The sequence below is a fragment of the Nestor notabilis genome, unplaced genomic scaffold (genome assembly GCF_000696875.1).
Source record: "Nestor notabilis isolate BGI_N333 unplaced genomic scaffold, ASM69687v1 scaffold16248, whole genome shotgun sequence".
Taxonomy (NCBI): domain Eukaryota; kingdom Metazoa; phylum Chordata; class Aves; order Psittaciformes; family Psittacidae; genus Nestor; species Nestor notabilis.
Genome location: NW_009938861.1, coordinates 1 through 14,287, shown reverse-complemented (window position 1 = coordinate 14,287; position 14,287 = coordinate 1). Strand labels below are relative to the sequence as shown.

Genomic DNA, 14,287 nt, shown 5'->3' with positions numbered 1-14,287 from the left:
ATATATAATTATATATATAAGAAGAGTCAAAAGGAACATTTAACCAGATATCTTAACTAAATAGTCTACCTTGGCCATTAGCGTGAAAATATCAGCTGGGCTAGTGCTAGGTGCTGCAGCCCATTTTTTTCGATATCCAATTACTCTGTACCACATTCCAGTGCACTTACCAGATGCAATCACTGTCGGAGAGCCAATTCCTGAGTAAATACTAACATAACTGATTCTTCCTGTCCCTGAAGGATAACTTTGTGTAAAATATATACGGTTGTTTATGCTGTCAAAATCCAGGGCCACTGCAGTTCTTAACACATTGATTGTGCGGAAGGGAGGACTGTGATTTTGAGGATCTAGGTGGATACTTCTGAGGGCATTCTCAAGAGTAAAAATCAGGTAATCATCAGTCGAAATGGAACATCTCTTGCCATCACTGCCTAGTGTGCCAAAGGCACAACCACATTTGGGTGTCTGTATGTCAGGCAGGGCAAAACACAGATGAGAACAGCCTCCGTTATTGTCCAAACAAGGATTGTTGTTGACATCAAGGGGTGAACGTGACTGGAAGTGACTGTTGTAAATGGTAACATCCCTTAACCAGTTAATGTTGTCTCGTATTACTGTTGGCTGATCAGTATTGCCTGGCTCCTTGCTGGCTTGGAAGACTTTTTTCAGGTTTCGATCCACCCAGATCATAGAATTTCCAAAGATAGTGATACCATATGGAGTTGGATAGCGACTGCCATAACGCACAATTTCAACATCACCACCATCAGGCTGAATTCTTGCAATCATGTCTAAGGAATCATCCACCCAGTAAATGTAGCCATTGCTGTGATCTATGGCCAACCCACGAGGTGTGACAATGCCCTCAGACACAAGAACTGTTCTGTTGGTGCAGTCAAGAAATGCACGTTCAATCTTCGGATTTTGCCCATAATCTGCCCAGAACAGGTATCTGTTTTTTGGGTCGACTACTATGTGCCTTGGCATATCTATAGTAGTTTTAAGCAGAACACGTCGATAAGTTGTGTTTAAACGTAAAATTTCGATAAAAGTCTCTGTCAGGAATGCATTTGTAAAATAAAGGTTTCCTGTATTTGAAGGAAAAAAAAAAAAAGAAAGAAAAAAACCCCAGAAAGTTAATATATAGCATCAACACCTGAGAAGCATGTGTTGATAAAATACAAAACCATAAAATGAATATCCATAAACACTGTAGCAGTTGGAAGCATAAGGTACTTACCTACACTTTGAGGAATTAGAAAGAAGACACCCAAACTGATGGGTGTTTTAACAGTCAATTGATTTCTAAATCCTCACTGATTGCCACAGGAAGATCAGTAGTGTCAGATTAAAAGTGCATTAACTATAGTTGTTCCTTAGGTATACTTGGATTTTTTTAACCTACGCCTTTGGCTTGCCTTTCCATACTTTTATCTGTTTACTTTTTAGAACACACAACTATGAGATCAACATTTTGGCACAGCACTATATACAGTAACTAAATTAAGAGTATACAGCAGAAGATTATTCTAAACCTCATTACAACAAGGCTATCAACAGAAAATTTTTGCAAAACATATATATAGTACATATAGTATAAATTAAAGGTATTAATGGCAATGGTCTTAGAGCTGATGAACAATTTCTGAAGAGTTAATATTTGAATTAATCTCTAACATGCTTAAATTGGAACAGGAAGCACAAGTGGGAAAATAAAATTTCAAAGACAAAGTATTTCTGCTTTCTTTACTTTCCATTAGAATTTATAGGATTTGTACACAGCATCTACACCTGAGGGTGGATGAACAGCCTTCATTTCTTATTAACAATGTCACCAGACAACTTTTGTACCTTCTTCTCAGGTACATGTTTTTCACTGTGGTAGTCAAGTATAGAAATAAACTGGACAACAGCTACGTAGGAACTCACAGGCAGAAAGAGAGACCTAAGACAAATATGAATGCATCATGAGAGAAAAGTTTCTGTATGTTTCCTCTGACAAACTTCCAGTTTTTACACATATCTATCTATAAGAGCCATTCACTACTTTCTCTTGTTTTAAAATCAGTCTGTAGACACACAAGTTAGACTCAGGACTCCCATTCAAAATAGTTCCATTAGGATCTGTTTATCTAAGTCTAAAAATTTCACAATCTGTAAAGAATAACATGCTGATAAATTCATCTATGCTTACCTGCTACCCAGTCGATTGCAATGCCACGGATCCCATTTCGTCCTATGCCATTTGTAACAACATTTCTAAAATAAGAACCATCAGGTTTAATTTTACGTATTGCATTCTGAGAAGAAATTGTGCTACTGAAGTCACACCAGTAAATGAAACCAGAAGGCATGTGAACATCCACGTGAAGTGCATTTCGTCCTGAAATATTTTGAAAAGTAATAACTGATTACCTTTGATATACACTAACTTATTTAAAACATGTGCTATGCCAGCAAGAAACGCCAAAGATTAGGAATCATAAATTTTTTTCATACTATAAGATTCACATACCTCTTCCTGCCAGTGGTACCATGGCTTCAGAATGATCAGACGTCTCTAAACTAAATCCTTTAATTGCAGAAAGCATAGAAACAACTATAAATGAACTGTACGGGGAACAAGTTCTGTTATCAGGATTTAGCTGAAAGCCAGTAGCACAGGCACAGGAGAATAATCCACCAGGTACAGGTAGGCAAAGCTGCTGGCAAACTCCAATATTGTTACTGCAGCCATTTGAGGAACCAGCAGAATCTGTGAAAGACACACATGGCAAGACGTAAAAATCTGAACTTTATCATCACAAACTCTCACGGATATATAACCAAATTCATATCTTTGCATAGTATTAACAACCAGCTGGCAAAAATAAAGAACTTCATCACTGTATGTTTTAGCACATAAGTGTTAGCAATGGATTTGCTAGTTTCTTGACATCTAAGATAAACTGGGCCAAGAAGAAGATAAAATGGATGTATAAATTTCAAGCTAAAATAACAAAATTTGTTATTTAGTCAATATTGCATTGATAATATTTTAGTAAATTTCTAGGCCAATAGATGCCTTAATGGGACGGTGAAGCATCCCTTTACCAAAATCAGGTAAAATTCCACACTTTTCCTGAAAGCCCAACCAAACAATTTCCTTTAAAAGAGCATGCATTTTGTCTCTGAGCGAGGTTTTGAGTTTTTACAAGTTGAATATCCTGGAATACCCCTTTAGCAAATACTCACTGTCTCTGTAATACACACGCAGGCACTTCAGTCTTGGGACATTATCTCTCAGTACTACTTTGTTCGCTCCAGTGGACTTGTCAACTCGTTCAATAACTTCATAATCGCGATCAGTATAGTACAGAAAGGTATCATACACAGCAATTCCCCATGGATGAGAAAGATGAACCACCAGAGTCACACGATTTGTACCATCCACATTGCCTTTCTCAATCTAAGAAATCAGTTTAAAGCTTAATATTACATTTCTTACAATAAAAGTTCAATGTTACAATAGAAAATTAAAATGCAACATATGCTACTAAAATCTTTTCAGGTATGAAATCTTTATGTACATGGTAGAAAGGAAAGGGTCAGCAGGATGCCAACAATTCCTGTTTTTTCATTCAGTTTTAAAATTTGAAATACCATTTGAACTACCATTTTAAATGGTAGTTAGTAACAACAGTTACTCAGATTTTGCTCACTCCTGCAACCCCCAATTAGATGATAAACTAAAGTAACTGAATTATATACGGGTACCACAATAGCAGAGATAGATGAACAGGTAAAAAAGCAATTATTTATAAAATATCTCCTACCATTCCTGTGCTTGTAACAGCCCAGTACAACTTTTGTTCCTTAATATCAATGGTAATGAACTCTACATGGTCAAGGTTGCCAGTGAAGAGGGTTTGTATGCCTGATCCATCCATGTTTGCACTGGCAATCTTTGCTGGGATTCCACTGTCAGTTCCCTGGTCTGTCCAGTACAGCTTCCTGTAACACACATTATCACATCTGTTAGCAAAGCTAATAAGAGACCAGTGGACCACCTCAGCATATGCTTAAATCCATCTCCTTCATCAGCCAAGTACTTAAGCACATCTGAACAGAGATCGCTTTGAAGCAGGCCACAGTGAAAAAGAGACTTTGTTTGAAAAAAGAGAGAAATAAAAGAGAAATGTCTTGAAAAAGAGAACAATGCCTGTTCAATCATTTTTAGAAATCCACAACCTCTGCTGTATTATCCCACAATACCATCAGCAGGAAAATTCAAGTAGAGCACTAGGACTATAACAAGAAAGCAGAAGATTAATAGTTCTGTTTCCCAGATAGCTGAGCGGTTTCAGTAGTGAGTTAAGTTCCAATTTGGAAATAAAACTACAAGTTCAGAAAAATCTATATGAATTCCGTTATGTGGCTCTGGGGAATACTCGCGCTGCTCTGGCCTCAGATGCTGAAGAACACCTAAGGTACATGGCAGCCAGACTCCCAACCAGGGATAGAACATCTTCAATTCAATTCATCTGAAAGCCTGCCAAGTCACCAATGGAACTATCTCATTACTAATATGGTCCTGTGGAACAGCATGATTTTTTCGGGGGGGAAAAAAGCATCATATTGCAATTTTAAGTACTCTGGTGGAAAAATAAACAAATTGCAGCTAATTTTGCTGCAATTTGGAGAATGCAGTATAAGTGCTCTGCTCTTTAGCAAGTGACATTCTTCCCATGTAGTGTGCCTTTCTACTATAGAAAGGCATCAAGATAGACACCACAAGATACAATAAAGACAGACTTCAAAGTTCTCTTTACTCTGGGCTCCCATTTTTCACAGATTTTTTTTCACAGTCATAATATTCTGAGATACTTTAATTAAAGAAATTGCTATATAAGTATGTAGTAAATTAAGGGGAATTAACATCTATGCAACAATTCAGGAAGCCATGCAATTATTTTCTAGGGCTTAAAAAGAATAAATAAATTCTGCAGAAATATAAATAAAAGCAAACAAACAAAACAAAAAACAACCAAACAAAACCAGAAATCCTTCACTATGAGGGTGGTGAGGCACTTGAACAGGTTGCCCAGAGAAGTTGTGGCTGCCCCATTCCTCAAGTGTCCAAAGATGCAGCCTTGAGCAACGTGGTCTAGTGGAATGCGTCCCTGCCCATAGCAGGGGTGTTGGAGCTAGATGATCTTTAAGGTCCCTTCCAACCCAAACCATTCTGTGATTCTATGAAATTCAGGATGGAAGCTGAAGACCTTAAAAATTCAGAAAAATGCAAAAACAACAGCAATTTTGGAAATTTACCCTCTTGCTGGATCAACTGTCAAACCAATCGGCGTGCCAGCTCCCAGAGAGGTGCCATCATTGGTAATCAGTGTTTTCCTGTACATTACATCTCCATGCAGCTTCAGGACCTATGCAAACATTGAACTCATCAGAGCATGTAATACAGAACTTATAATAGATTTCAAATTAAAGGAAGAAAGCGTAAATCCGTAGGGAGGTGAAACTGCAGAATAGTCTCTCAAATACTATGAAGAAAAAGCACATTGTTCTGTACTCTGCCCACCTCCCTTCTCTAACATGCATCTCCTGAAAGAGCTGCTTGTGGCCTGAAACCCACCTGTGTTAACAAGCAAGCATTCTTAGTATACAAATACTTAATCCTTCAGCTTCCATAATATCTTGTAAGTATTACAGGCTGAATGGGTTGATGAAATGACGATTTAGAAAGTATTCAATTTTATTTGGTTAAATTAGCTGCCTTTTAATTTAATAGTATGTATTTATATTTTGGGATTAATGACTCTGCTTATTCACACTCATTACTGTATTATATATTGCTTATCCTCTATTTCCCTTACACTAAATGGCAATTTTATCCTTCACATACCAGCACACTCCTAGTCTCCAGAAAGCTAAATAATATCATATCAAAACTCTTGGGGGTGGATCTTGGCTTTCACTGCATTTGGTGGCAAAATTCCTTTACTATCAGATGCACTGCACTGGGATTATTGATTTGAAGCAAGAAGAGTAATAATAATAGTAACTCTCGTGATCAGAAAGGTTTAGTGTCAAATACCAGAACCTTAATGATTGAATGACTGGGGGGAAGGAGGGATATCTAAGCACAAATAAAGTTCCCAGAATACACTGCTTTCAATCTTTTTGACTTCGCTCAAATTTAGGTTTCTCTGTTCAAGTTTGTAAAGTAGTTTTCTACAGTTTGCATTTTAAAATTAATCTAATTTCAGTTTTTCACAAAACAAAGCAAAATTACTGATTTCAACCTGTACACCTAGCAGTGAAAATTCTAAGCTCTTACTTTCCAATTGCCCTTCTTAAACAATTACCTCAAGTGACTGAGTCGCTGGGTTACTGTAATACAGGTTTGCGGATATCCAGTCCAATGCTAGACCTATAGGAGCACCAATAACAGCTGCTGGAGCAAAAACTGTTCTGTTGGATCCATCTGACCTCACTCTGTGAATTTCACCCTTGGAAAAAAGATCACAAAAGTGAAAAAAATGTCAAGAGCAGAAAACAGTGTTCTATTCCAGCTACATAAGTTTATGACTTGCAAATTTTATGGTACTAGCTACAGTGTGTGGTGCTAACGCGTGATATAAACAAGCATGCAGACATGTTGACCATGTCCTGAGAAGATCTGGCTCTGTGGTGCAGGCTCCCAGACAAGGTAGCACTTGGACCAACCACCCCAGTTCTTCACTGAGGCAACATGTGCAGTAGGTCTGCTCTGCTCTGGCACTTTTCTGGAAAGACAGAGGGGCACTGCCATCTTGAAGGGACAGAACATACAGCACACCATTACAGCCTGCACATTGCATCACTTGAAGACAGAGGCTGTGCAGCTAACACTAGCCCAGTCCAGGAAGGAGGAGTTAAAGGCAGCGGTAGACCAGTCCCAGGCAGTAAAAAATTAGAGAACAGGTCGCAGTTGTCATCTCAGAGCAGAAACAAGTTAGAATCAGCTTTAGGAAAAGCATCTAGTGATGATTTAGTCCATGTATATTCCTAATTGCTTTGTTACCATGGTATCAGTATACTGTCTGAATATATCAGTATAGAATTGAAAATGATGCTTCAGAAAGGAACCAACATATCAGACAGCAAAAAACTGAACAAGAACTCCAGGCCGAATTAATGGCTGGCTTAAATACGTAGAAGTTCTAGACATCAGTAGCATCCTGCTTGCTGAATCCTAATAACGTAGTGCTGTTTGCAACTTAACCTGTCCTAGAATACTTAGGCCTACAGAAAAAAGTAGGGAAGTAGAATAACTTTTGGTACTATAAAAATCCTACTTTGAGAGCCTGATGGATATTGAATATTTACAACAGGTCTACTATGACAGACATTTTAAAGACGGTGAGAAATTATCCTACCTATTATTGGCATTTACAATTAATAACCTATGGAACATGACAGCTGAAGATAAAAATACTCCAGAAGTGGTTTTCAAGTAGAACAGCAAATTGTCATGTTTATCTTTGTTTCCTGAGTTTGCTTCAGACAGGGTGAAGAAGTTGATGGATGTTCACCTGAGCTCTAACTACAGCTTCAACTGTTGCATAGTTTTAGCTGTGATTTCTCTGCCAGTATTGTGAAGTGTAGACAAACCCCAGGAAAACCCAAACTTGCAATGGATGGAAACAAAAAGGGGTACTAAGGAAGAAGCCTTGTGGTAATGGACAATCGCTACAATTAAGAAAGTAGGCAAACATGTTTCTGACATTAGAAACTAGAGAAAGGCCTGTTGTCCAGAGATCGAGCCATGACTGACACAGGCGTGTCAGCTCTGTGAGCAACAGCAGCTTGAGGCCTGTAGGTCAGAAGTACAGAACGCGGGACAGCCCATAGTCATGCATTTTTCAGGCTGAAGCTCAAGACCTAACCAAAACCTAACCCCCATTCAGCCAGCAGAGACACCTGGCATTTCACTTGCCAGCTCTGTTAATGGATGTATGAGCCCAAGACCTCCTACAGAACTGCTCAACCTCTTGTAAATGTCAGCTGTATCTGCTGGCTGAGATCTGTCATGAACATTTTTTCAGACTGCTTGAAAGATCAAACAGATTCCTGAGAATTTATCTAGTTCCTTGGGCAAAGGTTTGCTTAAAAAGGTCTATTTAAATACTTCATGGAAATTAACCATTCTAATATTCAAAGAACAAATAATAAATTATAATTCCTCTACGAGTCTCACAGAAAAGGCTTTAGAGTGAGTGGTGCCTTCAAACTTGAAAACTTTAAAGGAAACAGGCTGGGATAAAAAAAACAAAAACAAAAACAAAAAAAAAAAACTTGTATGGGTGAAAGGCAACAAGTTAGTATGAATTGTTTCTGTAAAACATAACTGTTCATGTCTCTGGCTGAGCTAGAAATACCATTAATCAAGTATTTCAGCTGACAAAGATGAAAACTAGTTTACAAAAGAGATTAAGCTTCTTTACCAAAACACAATCAAACAAACAACAACAAAACAAACAAAACTCCCACATTTCATTCTTTGCAATTATACGCATCAAAATTCTTAACTGCAATTCTAATATATTTCAGTCAAAAACTTTAATTTAAAATAAGGAGTCTTATTTCAGTGCATATTTGAACACAAATACTAACTTACCGGATTTTCAACCCAATAAATCATCTGTTCAGAGTCATCAAAGTCAACATCAACACCATTTTGAACTCCTGCTATTGGAACCATTGCATCGTTCATCTTCTCCTCAGGGTTCAGAGAAATTCCATAAATTATATTATCTCTTACAGCAATAAGGAAAGGGTGTTCAACTGTGAAAACAGATAATGTAGTCCAGAGTTGTTTCTGACCAAAAAAATGGCATTGCAATATGCTTCCTATCTGCCACCCAAAAGTTCTGTAATGCTCAGAATGGCTGAATATTGCCAGTGACGTTTTGGAACCACTTACCTACAAATTGTGCCCACACTAGGAGTGCGGTTATTAGTTACTGTAATTGTTTCAACATTTAAAGTTTCAGCACTGTGCAATCACAATGCATGTGCAAGCAAATTCTGAGAAGGAAGAAGTAAATAAGGCAGGATCACTTATTGCTGACCAATCTCTGAGAATGGGAATCAGCAGGACAAAGCTCTGAGGCTCTCCAGGACATGCCTGAGATGGGTTCTAATGCCTACTTAGCAGGACTCACAAGCAAGGTACAATGTCACAGCAGCAATTACTGATCTTTATTATATTGTAAGTATTTGAGGCCAGGTTGGATAATAGGGTTGTTGGATAATGGGATTTTGAACAACCTGGTCTGGTGGAAGGTGTCCCTGCCCATGGCATGGGGGGTGGAACAAGATCTTTAAGGTCCCTTCCAACCCAAACCATTCTATGATTCTATGATTAAATATAATTGCAGTATTGTGTTTTCTTGTTTTACCCCTAAGGGAGCAGGTACACTCCCTTACAGTATATTTACTTTTAGGTAAACATATCCTCATGCTTAAATCTTATTAACAAAAGGGCATCTAGTCAGGTAATCTGAGAAAATACATTGAAGAGCTAGAGAGTGTGAGTCAGCAACTTCATTTCTCATCTGCCAGGGTGAAGAGGGAGAGAATCTCCTGATTCTAACCTCTTCTCTCCATAGGCACAAGCTACCACTTAATGGGGAACCGGGCTGCTACTGCATAGAAGGTAGCAGTAACCCATTTCCTCTTCTATAATAGATGAAAGACTTCTGTTTTGGTTTGGGGTGGAAGGGGGTGGCGGTTAATTATTATTTATTATTATTTTCTTCACTGGCTGCTTAATACATATATAAATTTTGCAGTAAAATATTTGACAGTAAAAACCACAAGCCAACACATCATTGCACTTCTCAAAAATTATTCTCCCTACTTCTCTCTTGCAGCTGGAACTATTCATCAAATTTGACATAAATTTAGATATTGTTTGTCTCAGCAGAAAAATCACATTTGGGCCAATAATTGCCTGAAGACATATAGCTAGCTCTGTCTGTGAAATTCTTGTACTTCTTCCATTCCCTCCCCGAAGAATGTGGCACACCAGTGTTCTTGTACAGAACATTTGCAGCGAACAGCTGAATTCATGTGAAATAGTTCAAATGCATACGAGACCCTGGAGTCATTATTCCCTTTCTAATTGTACACACTACAACACTACTGAACCCAGCTGAGATACAGATACGTGAATTCTCTAGGCTACACTGTTTGTACTTTACAAGGTTGATAGTCTCATTTAAAGCAATTATATTCTACATAAAATTTTTTGCTGATTGCTTCAAATTTACCACCTACACAAATCTATACAGTCTGAGTATTCCTCATTTGTATAATGGAGAACAGAGCAACTTTGCTGAGCTATACAGATCTAAAAATCTGTGTAGCTTCAACAGAGAGACATTAATAGAACTTCTGCAGTCTTTAAACTTAATACACGTTTTACATGAAAAATTATGATCCATATAAAATTCATGTATCATTATATTAAATATGGAAATTTGCCATATTAATACCAGATTTTAACATACACAAAATCTTTGCTTTGTTTCCAAGCCAGCTTGATACATTCACCATCTTTAATGTCAACCTGAAATGCAGCTTAAAGTGAAATACATGCAAAGGCAATCTTATTAGCATTCTTACATAAAGCTAGAAATGGTGCAATCCTAGAAGTAAGTCTTTCCATCAACCTGAAGTTAGCAGCATTTAATATGCAAACTCAGTAGGGCAGAGACCAGCAATACCATTGTTATGTAAAGACACTGGGCAACCATATGGATGGAGCTCACTTTAATTTTCTTTCTGAAAGGTTGTGCTGGCCTTTTAAAGTAAACAATGACAGCAAAGGGTAATAGTAAATACTAGAAATGGCAAATGCCTAATCCTTTGTAATCATTAGCAGTAATTAGAAGCTTTTACCATGAAAGGAACCAGCATACGTTTTATAACATTTTCTTATGTGCTGACCTTCAGCAAGTACATTTTTTTTTAAAAATCAAAAAATCTGTAGCTGTTTTTTAGATACTGTTTTAAATGTATAAATTCCATCCAAAAAGAAAACGGTAATCCCACATAGTATAAAAGAACTGTGCTTCACAGAAGGATATTTCTATTTCTCTTACACAATTTATAGTGAGCATTTATGTAATTTATAAAAGGGCCACAACTGTACTTAAATAGACACAGGGAACTTTGCAACATGTGGGAAATCAAGATAAAAATTGTCAATAGTTAAATTCAGCAGCAGAACTGGGTCCAACTCTATACATGCATGTGCTTCATCACTGCCATGTTTCTTTCATGATACCCCTATAAGCCTGCACATACTAAAACCAGTACAGATTTCTAAAGTGAACCCTCTTTTATATAGATCAAAGAAATTTTCATTGATTTTCAGATTATATAAATGGTAATTCTCTTACTGCTGGTGTGAAAAAATGTGAATGCAATATACCTCTTTAAAGAACACACTGCTAAATATCAATCAGAAAAGCAGCATCATATGACTTTTAAAATTTAGATAGTTTAAAAAGAAAGGATCTTTTGACTGACAGATTTCTAGTGTTAGCTCATCCCAAAGATACTCTCTACTTAAATTTCAGTGATTTGAAGCTTCATTATCAGAGAGGCATCAAAGCATACTTTACATCTGATGGATGTATTTTCCACTGATGGAAAATTAATAATCAATGCTTTATCTGACAAAGTAAATCTGGTCAATTTTCACAAACAGCCTACCAATACTTCTAATTTTTGTGACTTTTAATCAGTTGGTTAAATGAGTTTTACAAACCAAGCAGTACTTTTTGATACAAAGTTTTATTTGCAAAGGCTAGCTCTGTTACACCTGCACCACCTGTAGCATCTGTATTTTTAGTCTGTTTCTAGACCTCTCATATTTGACATCTGTAATTTTCTCCACAACAGAACATATACCAGGGCTGAAGGAGAGCTACTGATGCTATTTATCCTGAAGGACAAAAGTGGTGTAAGAAATGGGCATAAACTGGGGAAAGACTATATTTGAACAGAAAACCAGAAGGTTTCCAAATATCAAAACCATGAGGTCCAGTGAGTTTTAGGGGCAAGAAACCAAATTAATCTTAAACTGGAGCTCAGCTGGTGAAAGATGACATGATATGGTAGTCAAGGACAAAAAAGAAACAGACTTGAGTGACCAAGAAAGTCCCTTCTAGTCCTGTATCCCAGCATTCTTACAACTGCAAGTCTTAGAAACAGGTATCCAGGCTGAATATTTATAATAAAAACAACATTCTGCCAGAATATGTTTTTATTTTTAATTGATACTAAACTCCTTCTAGATGTATTCCAACAGCAAAACATTCAATGTGTTAAGAAATTTTAAACTGTAGCTTCTTTAAAACACTTCAAAGTGCTAAAAAAACACCTGAATCTCTGATTTCTTTCCAGAACCTGGCTCCAAACCTTTAGGCCAAGTACATTCCATTTGTCCTACTGCCTAGAATGGCCCCAAACTTTGATTTCATGAGCAACAGCCCACAGACTTGAAGTATGCTTTTTGCCTGACAGAGGGATGGATTTGACAGTGTCAGATCTTTTTTTTTATCTCTTGTTATTACTGCCCTACCTTTCATGCAATTCCTGTTATCAGGAGAAAGCATCCATCCTGAAGGACAAGCACAGGAAAAAAAAAGGGGTCCAGATGAAGAAAGCAAGCAGAGGTGGCTACAGGGGGACGCTGCACAAGAATTGATACCTGAAAAGAAAAAAAGAAAGTATTAGTAATTGTAACAATATGAGCGACTAGAAGGAATATTCAATCTCATTGCTACTGATAATACTAACCCAGCACTAAATCAATTTTGCTATTTCCTTAAGATTAAAAACCTAAGTTATTTCCCAGAACCACAAGTAACACAATACACTTGTAACAGGAGATCATTTTTTCATCTGAAACCAGTACCATTGTCACAGTGGTCTTTTCAATTTATTCTTTTTTTGCATCATAGAAAACCTTTCAGGCTCCCTTTCAAACTCTTAACTGCACCAGGATTTTCAGGTTTTGATCATTATAACCCTTCTAGATGAGGGATTTAAATTATTTACTGAAGCTTCTCCGAGAAAAATAAAACCATAAAAACAGTTGCCTGTTCAAAGGTAGTGGGAGTTCAAATACTTCATTTCTTGGATCACTTTGAAGGTCACTACTGACTGCTGTTACTACTATACACTAAATATACAACCATTTTGATCACTTCCACAAAACTGCTGCTAAAGAGGATTTTTCAGGATGCGCAATCTTCATAGGAAAATTAAAATCAGTTCTTGAGTATGTCCTTAGCTATTGCAGCAGGTCTTATTTTAAGAAACTTGGAAATGACACAATTGTTCTTAATATAAAAACTAACAAGAAATGAAATCAAATTAACAAGATGACAATAAAACAACGGCATAAACAAACTGTAAGAGAACTATTCATCTCATCTATATAACAAACCTAAACTCCAGCTGGTATAAGATCTAATGATTACAGAAAAGGAGAGTGGGTAACGGTTTTAATACTGCCTCTGGAATTTCAACCCACAAATAATTAGCATATTCTGTTATTTTGCAAGTGCTTTCTCTTCTCCTTCTTTGTCTGGCCACATGAAGTACAATTGATCAACTGTAAATGAAAAATCATAAAATGTACTTATTTAATACAATGAAGAAAAATAAGCAATCTTCTCCACCAGTGGTAGAAAGTTTTTTATACCTTGGGTTGTAAAATAAAACCTCTTAAATCAGAACTATTATGTATAAATTAATGGTACCCTATGGTGAGTGAATAATTTGCAGTGAGAATGCTAAGGGACTTTAGCTCTGAACATGATTAAGGAAAGTTTGGTTCCAAAACAGATATAGCCCTGAAATTACTAGCACCTTACTCAGATGCAAGTCTTCACCCTCCCAGTATGAAAGTTTTCACAAAAGAAAAAAAAAAAAAAAGTCAGCCATTGTTACATTTATTAATCAGAAACACTCCATACACAAGAAATAAGAGCAGAAAATTAATGACAATATTCATGTCAAAATATTTCCCCCTCTACAAGTCATGCTATGAAACAACAAAGAAGTCTGATTTAGAACATAACTCTACCTAACAGAAAGAAAAAAACCCAAATCGTTTTTTAGTGTCTTTCGTCCGCAAAAGATCACCTCAATTCCAGATTCAGTGGGAAACCCAGGAATCTTGAATGCAATGAAGCCATTTATTTATTATTATTAAGTATATATT

The 14,287-nt window shown here is 36.8% G+C and overlaps 1 protein-coding gene across 1 annotated transcript; it reads right to left on the bottom strand.

The window, feature by feature from the left end:
- Positions 1 to 69: 69 nt before the first annotated feature.
- LOC104401499 (low-density lipoprotein receptor-related protein 2-like) lies at positions 70 to 8,826 on the bottom strand (the record flags this gene model as incomplete). Its single annotated transcript, XM_010019572.1, has 8 exons — positions 70 to 1,091; positions 2,198 to 2,386; positions 2,519 to 2,758; positions 3,238 to 3,451; positions 3,819 to 3,996; positions 5,314 to 5,423; positions 6,366 to 6,509; positions 8,660 to 8,826. Coding segments are annotated over 8 exons (2,264 nt in total), but the record flags the coding sequence as incomplete, so codon positions are not given.
- Between the last annotated feature and the right edge of the window lie 5,461 nt (positions 8,827 to 14,287).